The sequence below is a fragment of the Canis lupus genome, chromosome 6, assembly GCF_011100685.1.
Source record: "Canis lupus familiaris isolate Mischka breed German Shepherd chromosome 6, alternate assembly UU_Cfam_GSD_1.0, whole genome shotgun sequence".
NCBI lineage: Eukaryota > Metazoa > Chordata > Mammalia > Carnivora > Canidae > Canis > Canis lupus.
Window position 1 is genome coordinate 28302117 of NC_049227.1, and position 27901 is coordinate 28330017.

The 27901-nt window shown below is 49.5% G+C and overlaps 1 protein-coding gene across 4 annotated transcripts in view; it reads left to right on the forward strand.

The window, feature by feature from the left end:
- The first annotated feature begins 1130 nt into the window (after positions 1–1130).
- The window catches only part of MYH11 (myosin heavy chain 11), a 115690-nt gene continuing 88919 nt past the window's right edge, over positions 1131–27901 (forward strand). For all 4 annotated transcript variants that reach the window (XM_038540265.1, XM_038540266.1, XM_038540267.1 and 1 more), the window contains exons 1-2: positions 1131–1269; positions 18283–18644. In XM_038540265.1, coding sequence (XP_038396193.1) covers positions 18300–18644 — 345 coding nt within the window. In that variant the 5' untranslated portion in view covers positions 1131–1269; positions 18283–18299. The remainder of the gene's footprint in view (positions 1270–18282; positions 18645–27901) is intronic.

The following is a 27901-nucleotide window of genomic DNA, read 5'->3' on the forward strand; positions in this document are numbered from 1 at the left end:
ACCCTGACAGCACCTTGCAAGTTGCATGAAGCACCCTCCCCAACACACGCACCCATTTTTCAGCGCAGACACTGAGGCTCAGAGCAGGGAGGTGGCTGGCCTGAGGCCAGGCCGTGGCCCGATGGCGCTTCCAGACCTGAAGTCACAGCAGCGGGGTTGCTTTTGTTTTGCTTTTGTTTGTTTGTTGCTAGTGGGTGGAAGTGGCGCAAACTGGAAAGAGTTAAAACTTCCCCTTCCCGGACAGTTCCCCGCCGTCGGGGGCTTCTGCCCGCACTTGGCAAAGTTCACAAAATCCCCTTTCTCTTCCCTTCCTGCAGCGCCGGGGCCCCCTCTCCAGCCCGTGGGAGGCGAATACAATGGGGACTGGGGCGGGGGCTCACAGTTCCGGCCCCCACAACCCCCACCCGGCCGTGGGGAGGAGGCGGGAAGAATCCGTGATCCCCCCCCAGACGCGGGGTGACTGTCCCCGGGCGGAGGCGGGGTGAGAGACACCTGCCCCAGGCTTCCGCGGGGAGCGCCACGCCCCCGCGCCCCCCATGCGCCTCTCTCTCCCCGCGCCCCCCCGCGCACCCGCAGCACCCTCCCCGCGCCCCCCCGCGCACCCGCAGCGCCCTCCCCGCGCCCCACATGCGCCTCTCTCCCTGCGCCCCCCCGCGCCCCTCCTTGAGCCTCTCTCCCTGCGCCCCCCCGCGCACCCGCAGCGCCCTCCCCGCGCCCCCCATGCGCCTCTCTCCCTGCGCCCCCCCCGCGCACCCGCAGCGCCCTCCCCGCGCCCCCCCGCGCACCCGCAGCGCCCTCCCCGCGCCCCCCCGCGCACCCGCAGCGCCCTCCCCGCGCCCCACATGCGCCTCTCTCCCTGCGCCCGCCGTGCCCCCCCGCGCCGCCCCATGCGCCTCTCCCCCCGCGGCCCCGCGCCCCCCGCGCGCCTCTCCCTGCGCCCCCCGTGCCCCCATGCACCTCTCTCCCCGCGTCCCCCCGCGCCCCCCAGGCTCCTCTCTCCCTGCGCACCACCCGCCGCAGGTGCGCCCCGGGACCCGCACAGACGCCGCGCTTCCCGGGCCCTGCAGGGGGCGCTGCGGAGGGAGGGCACGGAACCCTCCCCACCCCCTCCCCCGGGGCCGCCTCCCCTTTCCCACCCGCGGGCAGCTGGGTCTATAAAGCGAGGCGTCCCCGGCGACCCGGGAGATTTGGGCTCCCCTGCCTGGGAGGTGTGCCAGACCTGAGCTCTCCACCCAGTGTCTTCTCCGCTGTCCCCCCAGTTGGAGATCTGTAAGTAGGGTGGTCCTGGGGCGGGGTGGGGGGGCAATAGGGTAGGGGCTTTGAGGGTCCCATGGGGCACCCTACAGGGGCTGGAGCGGTGAGGGCTCTGCTTGTCAGCCTCTCAAGGACTGTGGTGAGGAAGTGGGGAGTCACAATTTTCATTTCTCTGCCCGGTCAGCCTCAATTTTCCCCAAACCAGCATCTCCCAAGGTTGCCAATGCTAAGGACCGCCTTGGGGGTACTTAAAAGACAGCAGTTCCGGGGGCCACCTCCCCATCCACTTGAATCCAGAAAACCTGCTTAAAAACCAACCAAACCAAAGAGGAGTCCCAGACAATTCTTATAAAGCAAATCCGGGAGATGTGATCCCTTAACATCTCAGAGGACCAGCTTCCACGGGCTTCTAATTTTTATTTTAGGCACAAAGTGCAACTGAACTCACTGAAAAGTCATTTCCAGTCACAGAGGCGGGCACAGTAACGTTCCAAGTGGATTTGGAAGCCCGGCTTAATTCTTTTGATAATGTGTTAAATCAGTTAAAAACACGTGGGCAGATACTCCGAAGAAAGAGGGGAGTTTTTCACCAGTTTAGAGGATGTGCTTGCGGATGTCCCCGGAGAGGTAGGACTGGTTGAGACACAGTATATTCATACAGCCCAGTGTTCATGCAGACCACCCCCCACCCCCCTCCAAAGTTAAAAAAAAAAAAAATCTTAACCCAGTTGACCCCCACCCAGACGGATGCTCGAGCCTCAATTTGCATCCACGACCTGCAGGTGTATTAGGGAAGGTGGCGCCGGACTGTGGGCAGCGCGGCTGGTACAAATGTTGCTCTCACCTGCCCTGGAAGGTGGGCAACGTGTGAGAAAGAGCGTGGCTGGTGCCGTTTTCACCCCGCATGGAGAGCGGGGGGTGGGGGGGGCGGATTTTGCTGCTTCTGGAAAAGCACCGTTCAAAGCCATGCTGATCAAGAAGTTAGAGAAGAGAAATTACTTAGAAACCCAGGCCAGAGAGTGTGGAGCGTTAAGAGCTGATGGGTTAAATTGCAGCGTGGCCCGGGGTTGGCCAGGGGAGGGCAGGCCGACTGTTGGTGAGGCTCCTTGCACACTTGGGTTCTGTTTGGTCTTCTCCATTGGTTTCGTTTTCTTGAAGATGCTCGGCTCAAAGGCAGTGGCTGGCAGTGTTCAAAATACAGGACGTGGTCTCTCTGGAGGGAACTCTTCCCTCTGCGTTTTGCCACCGAGACCGCCAACACCGACGGGATACGTAGGTGCCAGGCACGGTAGCTGTGTTTGATGCAATTTAGTAGGGAGCTCAGTGAATCGCCGCAACCACCTTTCAAAGGAGGCATCGTGATGCCTGTTGAGTAAAAAGGCAGCCTAGGCTCAGAGAGGTTCTAGAACTTCCCTAGCATCACCCAGCTGGCAAGTCGTGAAACCCATCCCTGGGTCTGTCTGATGCCAAGGCTGTAGCCCTGACCCTATTGTCTTTACCATGCACAAATATTCTTTTTGGAACCAGGCTTGGGGGCGGGGGGCAGTGCACAAAATGCTTCCAGGAAGGCAAATATTTATCATCTTCTCTTTGAGGCAAACAACCAAATGACCTTTTTTGAGTTTAAAATAAAATGCATTGTTTGTCCCCTGTGGTGGGCGGTCGGGGCTGCCATCGGGACAGTCCGCCACATGAGCTGGCCGGGCCTTCCACAAGAAGCTTCTGGGCTTCGCCTTGTACCCACCATGATTTTCTATTTTCCTGACTGACATAGACGTGTTATTCCGTACAAGGTATTTGTTATGGGTTTGTTATCATTACTTTTCTGTCCAGGGGCTGAGATTGAGGCAAACATGCCCATGTATGGTAGCGTTTTCCACGAAGCCATCCCCGGCTCGCTTGCAAATTAGCGTCCTATTGCAGCCTTGCTGGTCGTGACTCTGGAGATTTCTCTGCCCTGGTTCTTGCCGATGGGGAACAAGTGAAGGAGCCCCAACGAGAAGACCTTTGGGAGGGAAGAGGGCTGACTTTTTCTTGCTCCTCTCTTATGTGGAGGCTTTATTTATTTATTTATTTTTAAAATTTTGACCACTCAGGTTTATTAAGCTACCACTTTCCAAGGTGGGGAATAAAGAACAGGACTTCTGGTTCTGGAAGAAGGTGATTATCTTTGTGAGACCCTCTTGCACCGATGGTCAGTGACCCCAAGGCTTCACTAGGGCTGTGAGGGATGCCGTCCAGTCCTTTGATGAGCTTCTTTAATACTCTACAGTCCTGTCCCTTGATTCGTGAGCAGGTCCCCACTGTCTCCCTGTTGCACGTCCGCCCCTGGCATTGTCTCCTCTGCGCTGCCCCTTCCCGGAGCTCGGCCCCACAGAAGGGTCGCTCAAACCAGCTCATCAGAATCTTGCCTCTTCATCAACTGCCAATTACCTGAGTCCCTTACCCAGCATTGGGGGCTCATTACTGACTGAATCAGTTGGCCAACTTAGGACCCCTAATCTTCAAGAAGGGAAGAGGAACCATTCTGGAGGCTGTGATGTCCAGTGTCAAGGTTCTTGGTGAGGACACTCTTCCAGATTGGAAGGAGGGTGTCTTCTCGTTGTCTGCTCACATGGTCTCTCCTGGAAGTTTTATCTTTTTTTAAGGGGGTGGAGTGTCTCTTCTTTCTGCAGGACCCCAAACCCAAGCAGGTGGATTTTCTGTGGTAGGCACAACCGTGTGATTCTAAAATCAGATAGGCATCGGATTTTCCTGGAAAACCAAGTCCAGTGTTAAATCCACCAGGATCCTAGAATGTCATGAGCAAACCTAGAAATCATCTGCACTGGACTTTGCAAACCTCAGCTTTTCCATCCGAAAAATGGGGTGGGGAAGAGCTAATGTTTGTTGAACTCTTTTGCCAGTCAACATGCTAAGCTCTTTACTGGCATCGTTTTACCAACTTTACAGCAACCCTTTGGAGCAGATATTATTACTGTTTTACTAGTGTGCTCTGAATAACTGGCTCAAGATAGCTTGACTGGCCAAGGAGGAGGAATGGATTCTGCAGATCTAGCTCTTTCGAACTCTACAGCCCACGGTATTGCCCTGTTGGGAGGATTAAGTGGGATAATGCATATGAAGGGTTTAACACAGCACCTGGCCCCTGGCAAACTTCAGTGGACAGTTTTTTATAATGTACGTGACCAGAGACTTTGAGGATTTTGCTCAATGTGGCAAGGCCGGTACTTGGCAGAACCAGAAAGCCTATTGTGCGGCCTCTCTGTAAAGGAGAAACTTGGCCCTAATTTCCCTTTTCTGTAATATTTTCACAAACCCGACTCCTATTTGCCCTGAAGATGGTTGCTAGAATTTTCTTTGATGTTAACATGGCCACACTTCCTCCCTGTGCCAGGAACACCACAGATTCCAGCTACACTGGCCTGTTTGTGATTCATGTAGGGTCGCGATGGCATCCTTTAAGAGCTCACCCGTGAACAGAAGACCTGTCTGGCTTTTACAGTGGCTCTTTTGCTCCCTGGGCTCTCCGGCCTCCACCTCTGACCTTGAAAGAATTTAACCATGGCCACACATTGGAGGAAAGGCTGAGTTTGGAGAAAGCCAAGCAGGACTTTGAAGGAAATTTTATAAGGATCAGATGAAGGAGGAAGGAGCTAGTGGTGCTGTTTCTGCCGTGGGGAGTCCCGTAGCTTGGACTTGAATCGGTTATTCAGAGGCTTGGAAGGAACAGCCCTCATCAGAAGTCCCCAAGAAAGGGCCACAGGACTCCCCCTTGCTCATTAACGCAGGCTTGACCTTGCAAGGTCATGATACCCATTCCTTCCTTACCCTGGAGCAGCAAAGCGTGCAGCCAATGATACAGAATCCCAAAAGGAGCCAGTTGGGGTCATGATCACCCCTAGGCCAAATGTCCTTCTTCCTGACTCCGTCTCCCCATCCCCTCCTCATTCTTTCTCATCCCTGGAAGTAATCATGGGTAGTATAGTCTCATGTATCTTTCCAAAACTTTCCTACGTTGAATTTCCTTTTTTTTTTTTTTTTTCTTACACAAATATTGGCATTCTGGAAATTAGGGTGGTTTTTTTCCTCCCCTCTTAATCATAGATCTTCAACATCTTTCTAAATCAGCATGTTTTGGCATTTTAAAAAATCAGCTGCATAATACCCTATTATTTGAAAGTACAGCTTCTTATGAAACAGCCTCTTATGGAAACATACCAGCTGCTCCCCATCGTTTATAAAGAGTACTTTGGGGACCATCCTTATATCTATTTTTGTCTGATTACATGAGTTTATTTGTCAGATAAATTCCCAGCAATGCAATGGCTAAGTCAGAGGCCATCCACATTTATTTTTATTTATTTATTATTATTATTATTTTTTTTTTTTGAGAGAGAGAGAGAGAGAGAGAGATTGAGAGGGGCGGACGGAAGAGAGGGGGAGAGCAGGGGAGGGGAGGAGGAAGAGGGAGAAAAAGAATCTTGGGCAGGCTCCATGCCCAGCTCAGAGCCCAACACAGGGCTCGATCTCACAACCCTGAGATTGTGTCCTGAGCTGAAATAATGAGTCAGATGCTTAACTGACTGAGCCGCTCAGGGGCCCCAGAATGCACATTTTAAGTAGATATGGGGCAGCCCGGGTGGCTCAGCAGTTTAGTGCCTGAGCCTTCAGCTCAGGGCCTGATCCTGGAGACCTGGGATCGAGTCCCACGTCAGGCTCCCTGCATGGAGCCTGCTTCTCCCTCTGCCTGTGTCTCTGCCTCTCTCTCTCTCTGTGTGTGTTCTCATGAATAAATAAATAAAATCTTTAAAAAAAAATAGATAGATATGAGAAATACCTGTTGCATTTGAGACTATACATTTACCATAAGCTCTCTCATGCCAGAGTTGTAAGCTACAAAATACAATGGGGCTTTTAGGGCCAGAAATGACCAGTTCTCTCTAACCCAAAAGTGTTTTCTTTTTTTTTTTTTTTTTAAAGATTTTATTTATTTATTCATGAGAGAGAGAGAGAAGCAGGCTCCATGCAGGGAGCTCGATGTGGGACTCGATCCCAGGACTCCAGGATCACGCCCTGGGCTGAAGGCAGATGCTCAACCACTGAGCCACCCAGGTGTCTGTCAAAAGTGTTTTCCATAGGAGCGACACTGTCTCTTGCTAACAACCAAGTTCTCTTGGTAGGGGAGAAAAATCATCTCTCTATGAACTAAAAAAACTTCCTTCCAGAGTGCCTTTAAACACAATATTTAAATGAGTTAGGCAGGGAGCCTGGGTGGCTCAGTGGTTGAGCCCCAGGATCGAGTCCCGTGTCGGGCTCCCTGCAAGGGGCCTGCTTCTCCTTCTGCCTATGTCTCTGCCTCTCTCTCTGTGTCTCTCATGACTAATTAATATCTTAAAAATAATAATAATAAATGAGTTAGGCAGATGTACTAAAGCAACACTGAAGTGGCCATTTCGCTGCCCACCTTCTACCTGTCAAGTGAGGTCGGGACCACATTTTCGGGAGGTGGGGTGTGTGACTGATGGATGTGCAGTGAGGGGGCCAGGCCGTGCAGCTGGGAAGAGCGTTTCTACTCATGTCAGGCAGATCTGGTTTTAAATCCGGGCTCCAACTGTTTTACACAGGAAGGCTTTTAATGTAGGTGACTTTCTGGGATCCCTATAATCTTAAAGGAATGATAGATTATGCTCACCTTGTGGAACACTTAGGACACCTAGTGCGCTCGTGTATTTAATGAATGGCCTGGCCTGTTACCCCATGAATAGAAGGGGCCCGGTAATTATGGTGCTATTATTAGTCATAGAGTCCAGTTACCTCATGGGGACAGCTTGGGGCCGGGAGAACTGGTGCATCCAGGGAGCCTGGTCCCTCTCCTGCTTCCCTCTACACATCTGGCTCCTCCCACACCTAGGCCAGGCCTTGACCTAGTTTCTGTGATGCAGAGGGCCTTCTAGCAGGTGGACTGTGTTCTAGATCAGGCTCAGAGGGCGTTTGTTTTGTCTGCATGGCACTTAAAAACGTGCAGTGATTTAATTTGAGGGGTGGCTCTCTCTCGTACCTAAATTCAGACTTCTGGGTCTGTTGAACACCTGGTAATGCAGGGCCCACCCTCTCACTGGGTGACCCACCATCTCTAGGCAGGGTGAGAGGGTGCTGGCCAGCCACCTCTAGCCTGCGTCACTCTACGTTCCTCACCTGACCCTGGGGACACTTAGGTTTGTGTCTCTGGCCTAAGCTCTTGAGCTGGCAGCTTGGCAATGAAATCTTCAGGGAAGCTGTCAAGCAGGAGTGATGATGTGCAAATCCTACTCCATTTGGGCCCTGGAGTATTTTATGCACTTTTCATTAGTGCAGAAGCAGAAAGGGCAAAATCTTTTACCCCTGCATTCCTCGAGGGGGAGTAAAGCTGATGTGAAAACACATGAGAGCAGCTCAACAGTTTCGATTGGTCCAGTTTCAACCCTTTAATACAGAGTCACTGATGCCCTGAAATGTTAGCGCAAAATGTCCCCTGGAGTGAAAAAACGCGAGGCTCAGAGAGGCAGAGCGACTTGCCCAGAGTCACCCAGCAAATTCGTAGCAGAACTGGGACTTGTAACCCCTGTGGTCTCACGGAGGCTAAGGAAGAGCTCATTTGTGCTCAAAGGACGAAACAGTGTGGTGTTGGCGAGGCAGTCGGGACAGTGGACACGGCAGACACACTCGGCTGCGCCCAATGTTGGTGACACGGAGAGCAGCTGAGTCCTTTGTTTCCATCAAACTGTTTGAGAGCAGCCCTTGCTCAATAAACTGTCCTTAGTGGAGCAATAACCCTGCAAGTGCCCTTCCAGCCCCTGGAGCCGATGCAGGACAGCGGGGGAGGGGATGGCGGAGGAGGAGGAGGAGGAGGAGGAGGAGGAGGAGGAGGAGGCCTTGAAAGGAGGGTGGGGACCCCCCCATCTCCCTGGGGTCTGGCCCTCCAGGCGTCTGTCTCTTGTCTGATCTGCTGTCTTCACCTGTGTGACCTTCTGCTGTTGGCCTTCCAAGCGGGTGTGGACGAGGTAGCGGGTGTCCTCGGCTTTAATGGTCTTCCTAAGAGAGCCCTTGCTTTTTCTCTAAAGCAGTGGTTCTCACTAGGGACACTTTTGCCCCCCAAGGGGCATCTGGCAACGTCCAGAGTTGTCACAACCAGCAGGAAGGGTGGCTCCTTGGCGGGGAGTAGTTGGGACCCCGGGGTCCTACACATCCTGCGATGTGCAAGTCAGCCCTGTCCCCAACCAGAGAATCAGCCCCAAGTGTCCGGAGTGCCCAGGCTGGAAGCCCCTGCTTGGAGCGAAGGACCACGGCAGGGGCAGGGCGCCAGGTTTTGTTTCCAGGCGGCGCGCAGGGAATCCCTCACTGGCTCGCGCTCCCCCATCGCTGTGGCAAATTTTTTTTTTCTTTTTGCCAGCTGCCTTTTTTTAAAGATTTTATTTATTTATGGCATTTTTTTTTCTTTTTACCAGCTGCCTTTTTTTTTTTAAAGATTTTATTTATTTACGGCAATTTTTTTTCTTTTTGCCAGCTGCCTTTTTTTTTTTAAGACTTTATTTATTTACGGCAATTTTTTTTCTTTTTGCCAGCTGCCTTTTTTTTTAAGATTTTATTTATTTATGGCAATTTTTTTTCTTTTTGCCAGCTGCCTTTTTTTAAAAGATTTTATTTATTTAAGGCATTTTTTTTTCTTTTTGCCAGCTGCCTTTTTTTTTTTTAAAGATTTTATTTATTTATTCACGAGAGACACACACACACAGAGAGAGAGGCAGAGACCCAGGCAGAGGGAGAAGCAGGCTCCCTGCAGGGAGCCAGATGTGGGACTTGATCCCAGGTCTCCAGGATCACACCCTGGGCTGAAGGTGGAGCCAAACCGCTGAGCCACCGGGCTGCCCTGCCAGCTGCTATTTATTTGTCCCCGCACCTCCCCTGATGCTCGATCTGAGGCATCTTGCTAGCTGCCAGCCCCCCAAATGGTGAAGACTCAAGGTTCTGCGTGCCTGGCCGGAGCACATTCTTGCAATGATGACAGCAATTTATCTGGAGCCTCCAGCACTGATCTGGGGTGATTCTCAGGCTGGCCTCTAGTTCCCACGGTCCTCGAGTGCTCCCTGCTTGTTTCAAAGAAGGCGAACAAAGCAGAAAAGGTCACCTTGGAAATAGCCCTTTGTTCAGATTCCACCAGAGCTCGCTGTGCCATGATGGGCAAGTGGCTTAACCTCTCTGTGCCTGTCTCCTCATCCGCAAATCAGAGTTAATGGGCACCTTGGTGTTTATGAGGGGGTTAAATGAGATAATAGCTGGTACCCAGTAAAGATTTAGCAGCTCTGATCACTAATATTAGTGGTAGTAATTTGGTAGGCTCACTGAATTTCCTCAAGGGCACATCTGTCGGATTCCATCAGGGTTTGGTGGGAAAAGAGGTCTGTGGCCAAATGTTTTGAGGAGCCTCGGGCGTAAAATCGCTTTTGGGATTCAGACCTTGCCAAGGTCTTGGATGTCCTGATTCTGTCCTGATTCTTGCTCTGTCTCTCCACGACAGAGGTAGGGGCTGGGAGCCTGGGGGAATGGGAACGAGGGGGAAGTTGTGCTTTTCAAGTGGATTCAACCGCAGAATCTTTTTTTATTTTTTGAAGAGTATCCTGACCTCCCTGAATCCCACCCAACCTCCACCCCTAATTTCAAGGGATTAGGGTTCCAAGGAGCACAGTCTGGGAAATGCCGTTCCAGGGTGAAGCCAGGCTCCTCTTTCCTTTGACTAAAGCAGATTTCGCACTTGGTAACTGTCAGAAGCATCAAAGCCGTGAGAAGCAAGCCAGCTTCTCTCGCTCCTTTTTTGGACAGAGACCGACTCTTTGCACTTGATCTAGTTTGTGTTTCTGAATCCTAGATTAGACACGGTTCCCGGCGGTGGGGATCCTGTATCCTTTTATTTTTCTGGGTTTTGTTTATTTGTTTGTTTGTATTTTTATTTTTTCTGTTTTTCTGACTTTTTAGGCAGCTGACCAACATCACAATTCGAGAGAGCCCACTTGGTTGTGTCACTGCTCAGAACAAATCAAATACATCCCCGGCCCTCTTGAGTATATCTGGCTCCTATTGTATTGTATTGTATTGTATTGTATTGTATTGTATTGTATTGTATTGTGTTTATTTTATTTTAAAGATTTTATTTATTTATTCATGAGAGACACACAGAGACACAGGCAGAGGGAGAAGCAGGCTCCATGCAGGGAGCCCGATGCGGGACTCGATCCCGGGCCTCCAGGATCACACCCCAGGCTGAAGGTGGCACTAAACCACTGAGCCAACCAGGGATCCCCTCTGGCTCCTATTTTATTTTTATTTTTTATTTTTTATTTTTTATTTTTTTTTTAAACTATAAGAGACTCTTTTTTTTTTATTTATGATAGTCACAGAGAGAGAGAGAGAGAGAGAGGCAGAGACACAGGCAGAGGGAGAAGCAGGCTCCATGCACCAGGAGCCTGACGTGGGATTCGATCCCGGGTCTCCAGGATCGCGCCCTGGGCCAAAGGCAGGCGCCAAACCGCTGCGCCACCCAGGGATCCCTGGCTCCTATTTTAAACACTTTTCCTTGCACAACTAATTTAAGTGTCCTTAACCAATTAACCTGGCTCTGCTGTGTGACCTCAGGCAGATTCCTTCACCTCTCTGAGCCTCTGTTTCCATATCTGTAAGGTGGAGCTGCCTGTAACACCCCGCTCCGAAGGCTGTGCTGTCTTTGCTAAATGATCCTGCATGTGAGCGATTCAGCCCAGGGCCTGTATGGGGTCTGTGAGTGTTAACTGTCACTCTTTGTATTCAGAAAACTTGGCCCTGGGGATGATGTACAAGCCGAATGGGAGATGGTGGATATTGACATTGCTTACACATAGATGAGAATTGTACTCATTTTATGTAGGAATATTTTTCCTTTTAAGGAAAAATATCAAACTTGCGGAAGTCAGCAGAACAGCGTAACCCACCTGCAGGCACCCCAGCCCTCAACCCCAGGCTTGTCAGTTCAGCTACAACGATTCCCTCTGTCTCTGAAAGGAAAGACTCTAAATACTTTTTTAAAAAAGATTTTACTGTTTATTTAAAAGAGAGAACATGAGCAAAGAGAGAGAAGCAGACTCCCCTCTGAGCAGGGAGAGCCATGTGGGGCTCGATCCCAGGACCCCGAGATCATGATCCAAGCCGAAGGCAGGTGCTTAACCCACTGAGCCACCCAGATGCCCCTCTAAATACTTTTTAAAAGTTTATTCACTTAAGTCATCTCTACACCTAACATGCGGCTCAAACTCACAACCCCAAGATCAAGAGCCCCATGTTCCTCCCAGGCACCCCAGGAAAGGATCCTAAATAGAGGAAGTCATAGTACCTTTGTCACCCCCCAAAATTGAACAAATTCCCTAATATAAAGGCTATCGAGTTGATGTTTGAATTTTCTAGAGTGGCTCTTACGTTTTTGGAGGGGTTGTCAAAATTTTGGTTTTTTTCTCACAATTGCATGTCACTTAAAGCTTTCCATGCAAGGGGTGGCTTTTTAAAAATGCAAAACGTGGGATGCCTGGGTGGCTCAGTGGTTGAGCATCTGCCTTCAGCCCAGGGCGTGATCCTGGAGACCCAGGATTGAGTCCCACATCAGGCTCCCTCCGTGGAGCCTGCTTCTCCTTCTGCCTGTGTCTCTGCCTCTCTCTGTGTGTCTCTCATAAATAAATAAATAAAATCTTTAAAAAAAAAATAAAAATGCAAAACGTGCCCTTCTCTCTGATTTGCCCTCGTACGTGTGCCCTGCGGGGAGAAGGGGCTTCATTCCCTCCCTTCCCCCCTCTGTGTTTGTCTTTTATTGTCCTTGCTGGACCTTTTCATTGTGGAAGTGTTCCAATGCATGCACAAGTAGGGAGAATGTTAGGACACACTCCCTGGCACCTGCCGCTCCACTTTGACCATGATCAAGCTGGAGACGCGTCTTTGTTGGCCTTCAGCTCCTATTTTTCCTCTGTCTCCAAGCTCCTTTGAGTTTATAGGTTCCTCTCCTTTCTTCTGTACTTTACTAATGAAGTAGAGTCATTTGTCCTATGCCTGCCCACCTGTGGACTTTGTTGCATTCCCCCCACCAGCCCTCCATGACTGTATTGAGCATGATCCCTGTGCCTGGCGTTTGTGGACACTAGACCCAAAGGCTTTGTCCGCTTTGGCCCCTGACTCCCTCCCTTTTGCCTTTCTGGAAGAATATTTCCTTGATGCTAGTGGCGCTCTGGATGGCATCCCATCTGGAGGTACGTGTATCTGATCGACAACTTATTATGATAATAAGGTTAATTTAGCACATTTAGGTGATGCCATCCTCATGCACCGATGATAAAGCTCTGCATCTGCTTTTCATCTAACACCGTGGGTCTGACCGCTTGGACTCAGACCCGCATCCTCAGCATCACCCAGGGGAACTTGTTAAACGTGCAGATCCTGGGGCTCCTCCCAGCCCTGCTGATTCAGAAGCTCTGGGGGGAGGGCCCAGCCGTCTGGGATTTCACAAGCCCCCAGGGGAGGCTGGTGCACGGAGACGTGTGCAGCCTCTGGTCTGATGATTTTAGCAGCTACAGATGGTCATCGTCAGGGCCCGTTATTTTATTAGGAGTTCCCAAATTGCTACATTTCTAGTTTTGTCGTTTCTTCTACATTTGTTAAGTGACATTGTCCCAAGTAGCGGGAGTGTTCTCTAACAACAGTTAAAAATGAGGTTGCAGGAGGGATGCTCCTGGGGTAACGTCCCATGAAAAACCTGCAAGAGTTTAAAAATGCAGGAAATGTGATTTTTTTTCAAAGATTTTATTTATTCACGAGACACACACACACACAGAGAGAGAGAGAGAGAGAGAGAGAGAGGCAGAGAGAGAAGCAGGCTCCATGCAGGGAGCCTGATGTGGGCCTCGATCCGGGGTCTCTAGGATCACACCCTGGGCTGAAGGCAGGTGCTAAACCACTGAGCCACCCAGGGATCTCCAGGAAATGTGATTGTTAAACTTAAGTTTGTATGCACTTCTTATTTCACTTCTTGGAGTGACGAAGTAATTACTCAGATTTAGGGAATAAGTTGCTCATTTCTCCACCTTCTTTTTTTTTAATTTTTATTTATTTATGATAGTCACAGAGAGAGAGAGAGAGAGAGAGAGAGGCGCAGAGACACAGGCAGAGGAAGAAGCAGGCTCCATGCACCGGGAGCCCGACGTGGGATTCGATCCCGGGTCTACCAGGATCGCGCCCTGGGCCAAAGGCAGGCGCCAAACCGCTGCGCCACCCAGGGATCCCTCTCCACCTTCTTAAAAATGAACTATTACAGGGGTGCCTGGATGGCTCAGTTGGTTAAGTGACTAATTCTTTTTCTTTAAGATTTTATTTATTGATTCATGACAAACGGAGAGAGAGGCAGAGACACAGGCAGAGGGAGAAGCAGGTTCCCTGTGGGGAGCCCAGTGCAGGACATGATCCCAGGACCCTGGGATCACACCCTGAGCCGAAGGCAGATGCTCAACCCCTGAGCCACCCAGGTGCCCCAGTGGCCAACTCTTGATGTCTACTCAGGTGGTGATCTCGGGGTGGTGATCTCGGGGTGGTGAGATCGAGCCCTGCATGGAGCTCTGAGCTCAGCAAGGAGTTGGAGGCTGCTTGAGACTCTCCCTCTCCCTCTGCCCCTCCCTCTGCTTGTGTGCTCTCTCTCTCTCTCTGAAATAAATAAATAACTCTTAAAAACAAAAATGAGCTACTAGATCAGGACTTTTAGAAGAATTAACCACCCCCTCTGAGCATATCAGTTTCTGTTTTTTCTTACTGTTATTTTCACCCCGGAAAGAGAAAAGTGGCCGCATCTGCATCTCAGGAGTTGGCTGCCCTTTCATGGGATATGGGGGTACTCCATCTCCATGGGATTTGGGGTCCCCGCGTGGGTGTCATCTTGGTGAATTCAGAGGAGTTGTGAATTCTCTGCTGAAGTAGGGGTGGCAGCCACACAGTATGTCCTGGTGGCCACCCCTCCTAACTCACCCTGCGCCTTAGTTCCTGGGGGGTGGAGGGCACAGAGTGCAACCCACAGCAGTGGGTTGGGGAGGAAAGATGGGGAAGGTGGGAGGAGCCAGCTGACAGCACGTGTTATAGGGCAAGGGTATGATATGGTCGGGAATGGGCCACCAGACAGACTGATAAAGAGCCTGGTGTCTCAGCACCCTCCTTGCGGACACACACCTAGACAATAGGAAGAAGACTGTCTCAGATGGGCTCCTCCTGTTGAGGGGACGTTGAATGACTTGAAATTTTACATAAAGACTTCTCTTTCTGAAAATTATTTAGTGACCTAGAGGAACAATTTGTATCAGGAAGACAGAATCAATATTTCGCTTCCCCTCCCCTCCTCATTACCAGTTTTCAAAATAATGTTTTTTTAAAACTTTTATTTATTTACTTGAGAGACACAGAGAGGCAGAGACACAGGCAGAGGGAGAAACAGGCTCCTTGCAGGGAGCCCGATGTGGGACTCGATCTCGGGACTCCAGGATCACGCCCTGGACTGAAGGCGGGCGTTCAACCACTGAGCCACCCAGGCGTCCCCAAAATAATGTCTTGATTGCCTGTCTTACATGGATGACCTTTGAAATTTATGTTAATCGTCATGCTTCGTGGATTTAAACATACTTTGCTTTCCATCCCTATAGTTATTTTTCTTACTGATGTTCAAATTCTCCTACATTGGACCAGAGAACCATAGTTTAATATTTTATAGTGTCATAGAGTTTTTTTTAAAGTAATCTCTACACCCAACTCAAACCCTGAAATCAAGAGTCACATGCTCCACTGATTGAGCCAGGCAGGCGCCCCAGTCTTTTAGAGTTTTAAAAATGTATATACATATGTACCAAATCACAAGACAGATTCTCTTACAAATATTTCAATAAGCCTTATTGAGATATAATCTATATTCAGGAAAACTCACTATTTTTTTAAATTCACTGGCTTTTAAGGGTCTAGCCAGTGAGTTTTGATGAATGTATACAGTTGTGTAACCACCATAATCAGAATATAGAACATTTTCATCCCCCTGAAAGTTCCTTTGTGCCTCTTGGCAGTCAGTTCCTCTCCCTGCCTCTGGCAGCTGACTATACTTTGCTTCCTCCCATGATGGTTTTGCCTCTTCTAGATTTGTGTATCAGTGAGGTAATAGAGCCTTTTGGGTCTGGCTTCTTTGGCTTTGCCTAATGCTTTTGAGATCTGTTTTTTCTTCCTGAGGATGCTATTTAGGTATAATTTTAATTTAGAAATACATCATACACATCTTTGTATGATCAATGGTCACATCTTGTATGATTCCCTTCGTATGAAATGTCTACAAAAGACAAATATATAGAGAGAGTAGATTAGTTGGTGCCAGCAGTTGGGGATGGAGTGATGGCAGCCTGGCACAAGGGAACCCTTTTTGGGGTGATGGGAACGTTCCAAATTTTATTGTAGTGATACAATATCTGTGCACAACTCTGAAAATTTGCTAAAAGTCATTGAATTGTACATTTGCAAATGAGAGAATTTTATGGCATGTAAATGACCCTTTAATAAATATATTAAAAGAAAAGGAATTTTGGCATAAGAGGAAGTCCACACTGCATTTTCAGGGGAATTACCCGTGATGCATGGATGTCCCAGTTAAGAAGACATCACTGGGGGCACCTGGGTGGCTCAGTGGGTTAAGCATCTGCCTTCAGCTCAGGTCCTGATCCTGGGGTCCTGGGATTGAGCCCTGCATCATTAGGCTCCCTGCTCCCTCTGCCCCTCCCCCTACTTGTGCTTTCTCTCTCAAATGACAGAAAGAAAGAAAGAAAGAAAGAAAGAAAGAAAGAAAGAAAGAAAGAAAGAAAGAAAGAAAGAAAGAAAGAAAGAAAAATGCAATTTCAGATCAAAGAGTTTGTATAGATTTTAAGGTTTTTCCATCCAGAAGTGTGGTGTGTGCAGAGGCCCAGACCCTACAACCCTTGACAACACTGGATATTACCAGTAACTTTCACCTCAGCCAAGCTGATTGGGGAAAATCAACAGCTCCTTTCTTTAATTCATTTACTAGTGAGGCTGAGCATCATTTTCCTCATGCGTATGGGTTTTTTGAAGGTCTTTGGGGAAAAAAAAATATTTTTTTGTTGATCGTAAATTTAAAATTACAAAACTACAAATGTGATAAAAAGAGATCATCAAAAGTATATCCATGTTCACAGTAGCATTTTTCACAATAGTTGAAACATGGATGCAACTCAGGTGCCCATCAACAAAAGAAGGGATAAGCACAATGTGTTATACATATACGATGGAATAATCTTCTATTATAAAAGAAATTGGGAAAAAATGATAGAAAGTTAAAAATCCCTCTGGGGTGCCTGGGTGGCTCGGTTAAGCATCTGGCTCTTGATTTTGGCTGGGGTCATGATCTTTGGGTCATGAGATGGAGCCCCGTGTCAGGCTCTGCGTTAACAGGGAGTCTGCTTGAAATTCTCTTTCCCTGTCTCCCTCTGCCCCCACTCATGCTCTCTCTTTTTTTCTCTTAAAAAAAAAAAAAAGTAGGTAAAAATCCCCTCCTAAGTATACTCAAAAGTGGGTATTTCTCCACATTTTTTTTGCCCATATTATTCTATATATTTTAAAATAAAAGTGGGATATTATACCTACTGTTTCCATTCTCCCTTTTATTTTTTAAAAAGCCTTGTTGACCTATAATTCACAAGCTATACACTCATCTAAATGGTACAATTCGGGGCAGCCCGGGTGGCTCAGGGGCAGCCTGGGTGGCTCAGCGGTTTAGCGCCGCCTTCAGCCCAGGCCCTGATCCTGGAGACCTGGGATCCAGTCCCACGTCGGGCTTCCTGCATGGAGCCTGCTTCTCCCTCTGCCTGTCTCTCTCTCTCTCTCTCTCTCTCTCTCATGAATAAATAAATAGAATCTTTAAAAAAATTTAAATAAATAAATAAATAAATGGTATGATTCAATGGCCTTTAGCATTTTCACAAAGCTGTGTATCCACAGCTATAATAAATTCTAAAATATTTCCATTTCCCCCCAAAAGAAGCCCTATACCCATGAGCTGTCACTCTCCCAGCCCCTGACAACCACTAATCTACTTCAATCTTTATGGATCTGCATGTTCTGGATATTTTATATAAATGGGATCACACAGAGTGTGGCCCTTTGTGACCGGATTCTTTCACTTGATGTAATTTTGTTGAGATTCCTCTGTGTTGCAGCGTGTATCAATCAGTACTTTCTTCCTTTTCTCAGGCTGAATAATATTTCAGCCTATAAATAGACCATACCAACCCCTGAATAGTATTTTGTTGTATGAAAATATCTTGGGACACCTGGGTGGCTCGGCGGTTGGGCATCTGCCTTGGGCTAAGGTCATGATCCCGGGTCCTGGGATCAAGTCCTACATCGGGCTCCCTGCAGGGAACCTGCTTCTCCCTCTGCCTGTGTCTCTGCCTCTCTCTCTGTGTCTCTTTTTTTTTTTTTTTTTAATTTATGATAGTCACAGAGAGAGAGAGAGAGAGAGAGGCAGAGACACAGGCAGAGGGAGAAGCAGGCTCCACGCACCGGGAGCCCGATGTGGGATTCGATCCCAGGTCTCCAGGATTGCGCCCTGGGCCAAAGGCAGGCGCCAAACCGCTGTGCCACCCAGGGATCCCTCTCTCTGTGTCTCTAATGAATAAATAAATCAACCTTAAAAGAAGAAAAAGAAAATATTGTGGTTGATGTGTCCAGCGCCATGATGATGGACTATAGGCAATGATGAAGATGTTCTTCTGAGGGGCTCTGGGTTGTTTCCATTCTTTGACCATATAAACAATACTGTAGGGCACATCTTCATACTTTGTGGAATGTCTCTGCAGACTGTGTTCCTAGGCATGCGAGGTGACAGATTCCTCTGTCTTTAGGGCTCAATTCTGGCCGGAGTCTGATGCTGTCCTTTCCTTCATTCCACAGGGGACCAACCAGGCACCATGGCACAGAAAGGCCAGCTCAGTGATGATGAGAAGTTTCTCTTTGTGGACAAAAACTTCGTCAACAGCCCAGTCGCCCAGGCTGACTGGGCTGCCAAGAAGCTGGTTTGGGTCCCTTCAGAAAAGCAAGGCTTCGAGGCAGCCAGCATCAAGGAGGAGAAAGGGGATGAGGTGATTGTCGAGTTGGTGGAGAATGGCAAGAAGGTCACGGTTGGCAAAGATGACATCCAGAAGATGAACCCACCCAAGTTCTCCAAGGTGGAGGACATGGCGGAGCTGACGTGCCTTAATGAAGCCTCTGTGCTACACAATCTGAGGGAGAGATACTTCTCGGGACTCATCTACGTGAGTATCTGGGGACAGCCAGTCACTTCTTCCCGGGCCTCCCGCACCTCTAAGGGAGGAAGAGCTTTAGAGAGATGTGTTTGGGGTACAGGTTGGGAGGAGGAGAGTTTGACCCGAGGGAGGCCGCATGGAGAGCTAGAATTCATTCAGACTTGGGTTCACACCTGTCCTGCCCCACCGAGTTCGGTGACCTCGAACAAATTCTCTCACTTACTGAAGCTTCAGTTTTCCTACTGGTGAAGTGGGAATAACCACCCTCCCCATATAAAGGAGGCGCAAAGATGCTATGTGGTCGCCAATGCGGAGGCCAGGGTGCGTGGCCAATGCTCAACAGGTTTCACTGAAATACTTCCTGTTCTTCCTTCATCTTGGAGATGAGGGGGAGCTCATAACCTCTTGGGAAGGCTGGAGCATCTGGGCAGCCAGGTGGGAGGAGACCTGGAGGCCTTCCCCATCACAAGTGGGAATTCCTAGATTGGAGCCGGGGCTCCTTGGGGTCAACGGTGTAGATCAGAGCAGCCAAGAGCTGCGTTGTCCACTAGGGTAGCCACTGGGCATGTGTGGCTAACTAAATTTAGATGCAAGTCAATTAGAAATCAGAATTCATTTCTTCAGTTGCACTGGCCAATGTCAAGTGCTCAAGAGCCACTAGAGGCTAGCAGCTGCTGTATTGGGTAGCACGGGATGGAACACTGTCATCCCCACAGGAAGTTCTGATGGGGGATGATGTGACACGGGGGGTGCACCTGTTCCTTGTGGGTTTGGACCAACTCCCCAGAGCAAGAAGGACATAGGTGGCCCCCCGGTGTCAAGTTGCTGGGAGCAGGGGTGTCCTTCCATTTAGCTTTTGTCTGTGTGCTTCTCACAAAGGGCACACTGATCCCTTGGGCGAATTACCTGGTTTCTCGGAAATTTCATTTCCCTCTCTGTGACATGAGCACAAGATTAGTACCGACCTCGTGAGTGGGTTAGTTGGCACGGGTCTGGGGACACTGCCAGCTCTCAGAATGCTAGGTGTTCCTACTGGCTATGTCACTGTTATGGTCCCTTTTCCTGGACCCTGTGCAAACTTGTGAGAACATTCCCTTCCATCATTACGTCCTCTGGCCCTGCCCTTGTCACGTAGCTGCGTGAAATTTACCCTTTAAAAAAAAATCGTCCTCTAGAAAAAGGATCTGTGGATTTTCTTTTTTTCCTAGTTAGGAAAAGAAGTCACATTTACTACAGGAGAGTTGGTAAATTCAGAGAAGCACAGCAAAAACACAAAAACTCAGTCCTCCCCCAGAGGCAGCTGATGAAATGGTGCATTCGTGAGCTCTTTGCTCGTGTGAACGGTACATGTTTACATATACACAAGCCTGCACACATAGGCTGGCGGCTCACTTTTTTTCCGTGTATGAGTCAATGCTGAGCATCCCCACATTTCTGCTATTACCCCCCAAATACTACCATCTGAGGGGCTATGTAATCTGTCCTGCAGATGTGCCATAACTGGCTATCCATTCTTCATATGGATAGCTCAGAGTGGCTAACAGTGGCTTTTATATTTTTGTAAGAACCCAGAGGGAACAGAGGAGCGACCTGTAATTATCAAATCCCTCCTCTAACCCCTGTTGTGTGCCTTGACCCCTTTAATCAATACAACATCCATGGAACAAGCGTATGTGTCCCATTTAACAGGTGAGCAAGCTGATCTCAGCATGCTGAAGCCTATCCTAAACTTCCCTAACTAAGCAGCCAAGGTCCCCTTTATCCGAGCCACTCCTTGTATGGAAATACTATGGACTTGGAGCTGTTGGTACAGGGTGGGCATTTCCAAGGCCAGCCTGCCAGGAGCTGGGGGGTAGGCGGGGGTGGGGCGGGGGGATGAGGGCAGTGAGAGGTGGAACGGAGCTCTTCTAGGCCTCCCATCTAAGATATGTTCTCTCCCTCGGCGAGGTCAAGGACAGGCCCGTGTATAAATCTCACCTGCTGTCCTCTGACGTAGCATTTGATCCCAAAATAGAAATCAGAAAAAAAAATAATAAAGGGCTTATGAAGGTCCCGAGACCCAAAATATCTAATCTGACAGCAGATTAAAAAAAAATGAATCAAAGCGCTAAATTCCTGCTATGCTTCTCTGGACAGATTAGATGAAAAGCCTCTCAGCCTTGTGACCAGGTGCCTCCTCCTATCTCCTTTCTTTATGGTCAGGTTAGTCACTTAAATAGAACCGTTGTCCTTTAAAATTTTTTTTTTTAATTTTTATTTATTTATGATAGTCACAGAGAGAGAGAGGCGCAGAGACACAGGCAGAGGGAGAAGCAGGCTCCATGCACCGGGAGCCCGATGTGGGATTCGATCCCGGGTCTCCAGGATTGCGCCCTGGGCCAAAGGCAGGCGCCAAACCGCTGCGCCACCCAGGGATCCCCAGAACCGTTGTCCTTGATGGAGGAAATAAAGAGGGAGGTGGGGGAAGGAAAGCATACACATGACAGCAGGAGGTGTGGCCCTTGGGAGCAGGTGGGTGGCAGGTGATGCTGAGGCAGCCAGGGAGCCTGACTTGGCCCAGCTAATGAAGAGAACATTCTCCTCTGTTCTGCAAAGTGCACCTCGAATGAAGACCCTTGTCTTCTTGGTTCTAGAAGAGTCTTCTTGTCTTCTTGGTTCTAGAAGAGTCTGTGGAAGCCATGGGGTCTTGTGTCTGACCCCTGAGATGCAGGCTCTTACCTTACTTGTTCATGGTACACACATGACACAAGCATGTGAGCCCTCGTCCGCACTCACCTGCCCTTCTGGACGCTGGATGCTCTCTGCCAGGAGCTCAGTAGGACCGCTCAGCCATTGGCTCTGTCCTTTCTGTTGAGGGACAGGCAAGGGTTTCAGGCAGAGGAAGCTCAATAAAGTGTGTGCCTTGCCTGTGGTGGGTACTGTCCCGAGTCCTTCCCAACCCGTTTTGTCCTTTTACACCACTGGGGAGAGCGGTGCAGACCTCCCACCCTGCCCTTGACCTGTTCGAGGCAGAGAGCTGCCATGACTTGCCTGGGAAGGAACCCGGTTCAGACTCTGCCCTGCTTTTTTAGTCTCATTGTTGCAGATAAATTGGGGCTTAGAGGGGCGCCTGGGTGGCTCAGAGGCTAAGCATCTGTCTTCAGTTCAGGTCGTGATCCCAGTGTCCTGGGATCGAGTCCAGCATCAGGCTCCCTGCTCTGCTCGTGCCCCCACCCCATGAATAAATAAATAAAATCTTAAAAAAAAAAAAAAAAAACAACTAGGCCTTAGAAAACTTGTATAACGTGATGAGAAACAGCTGGATCTTGAACCCAGGAAGGCTGGCTCTGGGACCAGTGCTTTGAACCACTACTCATTTAATCCTGCCAGTGAGGCTATTACCCCATTTCAGAGACCAGGGCTCTGAGCTCAGCTGCTCTTGGTCCTATTTCTGGAAGTGAGCAGAGCTGGGATCCAGGCAAGGCTTTCTGCCTCCGGGGCTGGAGTGATTGATACTACCTGTGGATGGTAAAGGGTGTGAGGGTAGCTGAAAGCTTGAGCAGGAGGAGATGGGTGTGGGCTAGGGCAGGTGGGGATGATGCCATGGGTGCCATTAGCTTGGAGCTGGACAACCGTTAAGTGCACAGAAGGAAGAAGTCCAACTTTTTAATTATGATTTCTTGGGCAGCTACTAGGTTGCAAGTTGTTGGTGCAGAGTGAGTGATTTTTTTAAAATAATTGAGCTAATTTGGTATATCTCCTTTCCCTATCCACCTTACCCCCCCCCCCCCCAAAAAAAAAAAGAAAAGAAAGAAAATCTCAGTTTCTGGCATTGCTTGAAAAAGCAGAGGATCTGATACCCCTGGGCCCAGGTTGCTAGGTGACTGCCATGTTAGGTGGGGTGTGGGCACTGTTTTTCCATAGGCCTCACTGCTCCCTGCTGTCTTCCAGGGAGAGTCCCCTTCCCGGGGCTGAGTTTTTTCATTGTTGATCACTACACCTACTTTTTCTTCATACCTGGTTAAGTGCACTCATCTCCAAGCTGCTTGATCTCTGTAAACAGGGGGACTTCCTACCCCTATGCCAATGGCTTGGGGTTGGGAACATGATCCAGAGCAAATGTAGATGGACTTCCCTATCCATTGGGTTTCCAAGCCCAAATTCCCCACCCAAGAACCCCAAAGGATATTTTCCTGGTTCTGATTGCACTATTCTGGGAAGACCAGGAGGTAAGGGGAGGCCTTCCTTCCAAAATCGAGCAGGTGACAATGTTTTCATCTTAGACACTTGGCCCAGTGACTTGAAGGAGTATCTGCCCGGGGATGCTGAGAGCAGGCTGTGAGCAGAGGCCTCCTGAGTCCTCAAGGGTCCTGGAGGATGGAAATAAGATCTACAAGTGTACCAGGTCTCAGAAGGTAGAAAGAAAACACAGCTGGAAGCTTCCCATTATTGAGCTCCATGAGCTCAGTGTCTAGACCTCTTGAATTGTTATTGCTTCAAAGAAGCTTTCCACTAACACAAGGCTATCCATGCACAGACCACAAGAGAATATTTAAAAATAAGAAGCATGTATCTTGTCTTGTGGCTTTTTCTTGTGTTTGTTGTTAACTATCTAGTCAGATTGAAAATGTTGTTTTGAATGGGTAATACATGCAAATATTAAATAGTATGTCAGGATACTCCAATTTTTTCCTTTCATCCCTATTCTTTTTTTTTTTTTAAATTTATTCATGAGAGACGCCGAGAGAGAGGCAGAGACACAGGCAGAGAGAGAAGCAGGTTCCCTGCAGGGAGCCTGATGTGGGACTCGATCCCAGGACTCTGGGATCACACCCTGAGTCAAAAGCAGACACTCAACCACTGAGCCACCCAGGCATCCCTCATCCCCATTCCATTCCCTTCCATAGAGAAACTGTGAGGACCTTTCTTACATAGGCTTCCAGAAATATTTCATGGTGGCTGATATTTCACAGGCAAATATATGTATATTTATTTGTATTCATATAAATGTACTCTTTTTAATGGTAGCATGCCATAATTTTTAAGCTGGTCCCCCACTGATGGATATTAAGTTGTTTATAGTCTTTCTTTCCCTTAAATATCAAAGCTGCAGTAAATTGCATTCTTCCTGGACTGTCTTTCCGAAAGATGTCCTGAACGCCATGACGTTGCACTATAACCTGGTAAAGAATGTACATCTCCCCATCATTTTTTAAAAAAGATTTTATTTTATTTTATTTTATTTTATTTTATTTTATTTTATTTTATTTTATTTTATTTTATTTTTTATTTTATTTTTTATTTTATTTTATTTTATTTTATTTTATTTTATTTTATTTATTTTATTTTATTTTATTTTATTTTATTTTATTTTATTTTATTATTTTATTTTATTTTATTTTATTTTATATTTTATTATTTTATTATTTTATTCTTATCCCGAAGTTACGGATCCGGCTTATGGACTTCCCTTCCCTACATTGTTCCAACAATTAATCTACAATGTTCCAACTGATTTTATTTATCCAAAAGAGAGACGGAGGGAGAGAAAGAGAACACAAGCAGGGAGATGATCAGAGGGAGAAGCAGACTCCCCCCTACTGAGGGTAGAGCCCGACGTGGGGCTCGATCCCAGGACCCTGAGATCATGACCTGAGCCAAAGGTGGACGCTTAGCCAGCTGAGCCCCCCCCCGGGTGCTCCTCTCCATCGTTTCATACGTGGGGAAGAAGAGGCTCAGGTGTTCAGCTACTCACATGAATCCCACAGGTAATTAGGGGCAAAGTTAAGGCTCTGCCCTGGGCCGCGCTGCTGAAACCCTGTGTGCCTTCCACCTTCCCCAACCACTGATTCTCATTTCTGCCGGAGGAGGCAGCCGAGGGAGCAGTCTCCTGCCCAGGGCTCTCTGGCTGACCATATAAAGTGTCAGGGAAAAACTGGAGTCACTTCCTAATACGGTCACAAGAGGGAAAGCCTGGGCCTGTGGCTGGGGCCCACTGGTGGCATGGGGACCCTGGGATCCTGGCTGGGACACAGGAGGCGGGGGCTATTGAGAGCTCTGAACTGGACCAGCTGGAGAGGAGCTTGTGGGGCACAGGGAGGCAGAGACATCACCAACTGCAGGGGGGCTGGGTCTGCTGAGGTCAACCGGGGTTAAACGACAGAGCTCAAGGCTCCAGATTCTGAAGGACGGCCACCCTGCGTGGGGCGTGCTGCTGCCTGCCCAGCCCTTCCTGACTTGGGTCCTTGTGCCCTGGAAAGATTTGCCAAACTGAACAGAGATTCAGATTCTCCTGAAAGCTCGGATTAAGTGCTCGCTGGGGGCTCAGCCCCGGGAGCTGTCCTAGGCCAACAGGAGGAAAGCGCTCCTTCCTCAGAGGCTGGTGATGGGATTGGGAGAGCCACGCATTCCTCCTTCCTTCTGTTTGTTGTATTCAGCAAGTACTTACTGAGTGTCTGCCTTGTGCCCGGCCCCATGCTGGGCTGGAGATACTGTGGTGCGCAGCTTGCGGCCCAGGAGGTGACATTTAGGATGAGCCCTGAAAGGGGAGATGGAAATGGCTCTGGGGAGGCTGAGGGGGGACCTATTCCAGGTCATGCGAAGGTTCCAAGGTGGCAAGGTTTTTGTCATCGTGAAATAGAGGGAGCGTGGTATGGTCACTAACATTTATTGAGCACCTGCTATCTACTGGGCCCTCTGTTAAGTGCTTCGCCTGCATTATCTCACAGCAAGCCTGTAAAGGATCTCTTACGACACACCTTCATGTTGCAGTTGAGAAAAACAGGCTCAGAGAGGTCAAGAGACTTGCCCAGGGTCACACAGCCAGGAAGTAGCAGGATGAGGTTCAAACCAAGTCCTCAGTACCCGATTCTGTACCCTTAACCACAGCCCTTTACTGCCTCCAGGCCAAAGGCTTGGTGAGAGGGTAGTTTGGGCCATAAATGACCCCCACGTTCTAACAAGGGTGTGGCGGTTGGCAGTGGGCATGGCCCAGAAAGATCTGGAGGTGGAGTTAAGACCCACGGGAGAGGTGGGAGTGGGTTGACCTTCATCCAGACGGCTGACGGTTGATTGGTTGATCAGGCACTTACTCCGTGGGAGGCCCCGGGCCAGGGACCAGGGCACAGATGAACCGGACAGTGGAGCCCCTGCCCTAGGACAGCATTGCCACCAGCGCAGCAAACATCTGCTGAGCACCTGCTGTGTGCCGGCCCGGGGCGAAGCCCCAGGTCACAGAGATGAGGGCTTTGCGGCCCCTGCTCCAGGGAAGCTTTAGTAATTAACCTACCCCTCAGGCACTTATGGAGCAAGCATTTAGTGAGCACCTACTGTATGCAGGCCCGAAGAGGAGGAAGAGGGTGCTCCCGCCCCCAGGGCACTTGCACTGGTGTTAATGGGATGGCGGGAGGGGGCTGGATGATCCGATGAGGGAGGGGCCCACAGCGGACCAGTCAGGCCCAGTGCAGGTCCTGGCCTCTGCCTCCCTCTGCAGGAGCCTCACCCTTCACCCTCGCTCGCTCGTCTTCATGATCCAGAAACACCAAACTGCCTGCAGCTCACCCATGTGCCCCTTGCCCTGCTGCCTTCCATGCCTTTGCTACCTCCCAAGCACCTTCCTGTCCGTGAAGATTAGGGGCAGGGAGCACCCCCACCCAACTGGAAGTTTCCCTGACCGCCCCCCAATGTGGATTAGGGCCCGCTCTCCCTTCCTCCCCCATTTCCCTGGGCTCTGTCCTTGTTCTTTTGACATTATTTTTAAATGTCCTCATCCCTTCTCTGATCTGTGGGTTCTTTGAGGGCAGGGGCTACCACTGATGTATTTATCTCCAGCATCTAGCACAGACCCAGTATACAGTAGGTGCTCAATAAGTGGCTGATGACGTTTAGACAGGCCCTATGTTGACCTCACTCCTGCCTTTTTAGGCGAATGGTGAGAACCAGAGAGATTATGCCCTCCTTCCCCCACCAATCCTGTACCTTTTGAAGACTACTGTCCCCCTGCCACCCAGGGCCATCGCATACCATTGTCCCCTAGCAGGCCGAGCCCTGGAGGGACCCTCCTCCTCCCATCACCTGCAGCCGTTGGCTGAAATCCCTCTGAGGGCAGGACCTTGTGTTTTTTTGTCATCTTTAAACCTGGCCTCTGCCTCCCTCTGCAGAGCCTTGCGGCACGGTGTTGAGGATATACACGCTGAATGAATGAGGGAGTGAGTGAATTAATGATGCCTTGTTCTTCTGTCTATAGGACGAGCAGAAGTCGGACAGCCTCCTGGGCAGTGCTCAGGCCTGGGAGCAGGCCGAGCTGGGCTTGGCTGCCAGGGTCTCGCTTTGTGACCTTGGTCAGGCTGCCCACCCTCTCTGGTGTGTGCTTTGGCCTGCGTGTCCCCCCGAGATGGGCCATCTGCTCCTCCTCTGGCCCCTTCTAGGGGGAATTGGAGGGAGGGCCTGCTTCACGGCTAGGAGAGCCTCCGGCAGCCCTGATTGTGTCTTTTGGGGAAAAAAACCAGTTCCTGTCGGACAGGATGGAGCCTGTCCACTGAGCTGTGACCTCAGCCCAGGGGAAAATCTGATGTCTAGGAGAGGACAGCGATACCAATGATAGCGCCTCGCTCGTGTGTGCACACGCATGGGGGTGGGGGGGGTGTTGCTCAGGGCCTTCACGCCCCTTTCCCTCTTCTGATTATTTCCAGATGCTCCTGTGCACTTACTTGGTGGGGGCAGGACAACTTTTTTTTTTTTTTTTAATTATGGTAAAATCCATATAACCTAGAACTCACCACTTTAGCCAGTTTTAAGGATACATTTCCGAGGCAGTTAGCACCACCACGGTGTTGTACGATTATCAGCCTTTTCTAGCCTGTACATTTTTATCACCCCAAAAGGGAAACTCCGTAGACCTTAGCGGTCATCTCACTCTCCTCAGTCCCTGGAAACCAGATCTGTTCTGGTCCCTGTGATTGGCCTGTCCTGGGCATTTCTTGGCAATGGAATTCTAAACCATGCGACCTTTTGTGGCTGGCTGCTTCCATGTCGGGGTGCGTCTGTGCCGTAGTGTGTGGCAGGACCATTCCTTCCTAAGGACAGCTGTGCCAGTCCCTTCTTTTTACAGATCAGGGGGTGCTTTGTTAACAGTCCAGGATGTGTGAGCTCTGGGGGGTTCTGAGTTTCCTGCCAGCTGTGTGACCTGGTGACAACCTCACCAAACCTGTTTTCTCATCTGCCACGCGGGCAGCAGGGAAATCGCAGAGGGACTGTCACAGGGTGGATAAGAAGACTCGGTGAACAGA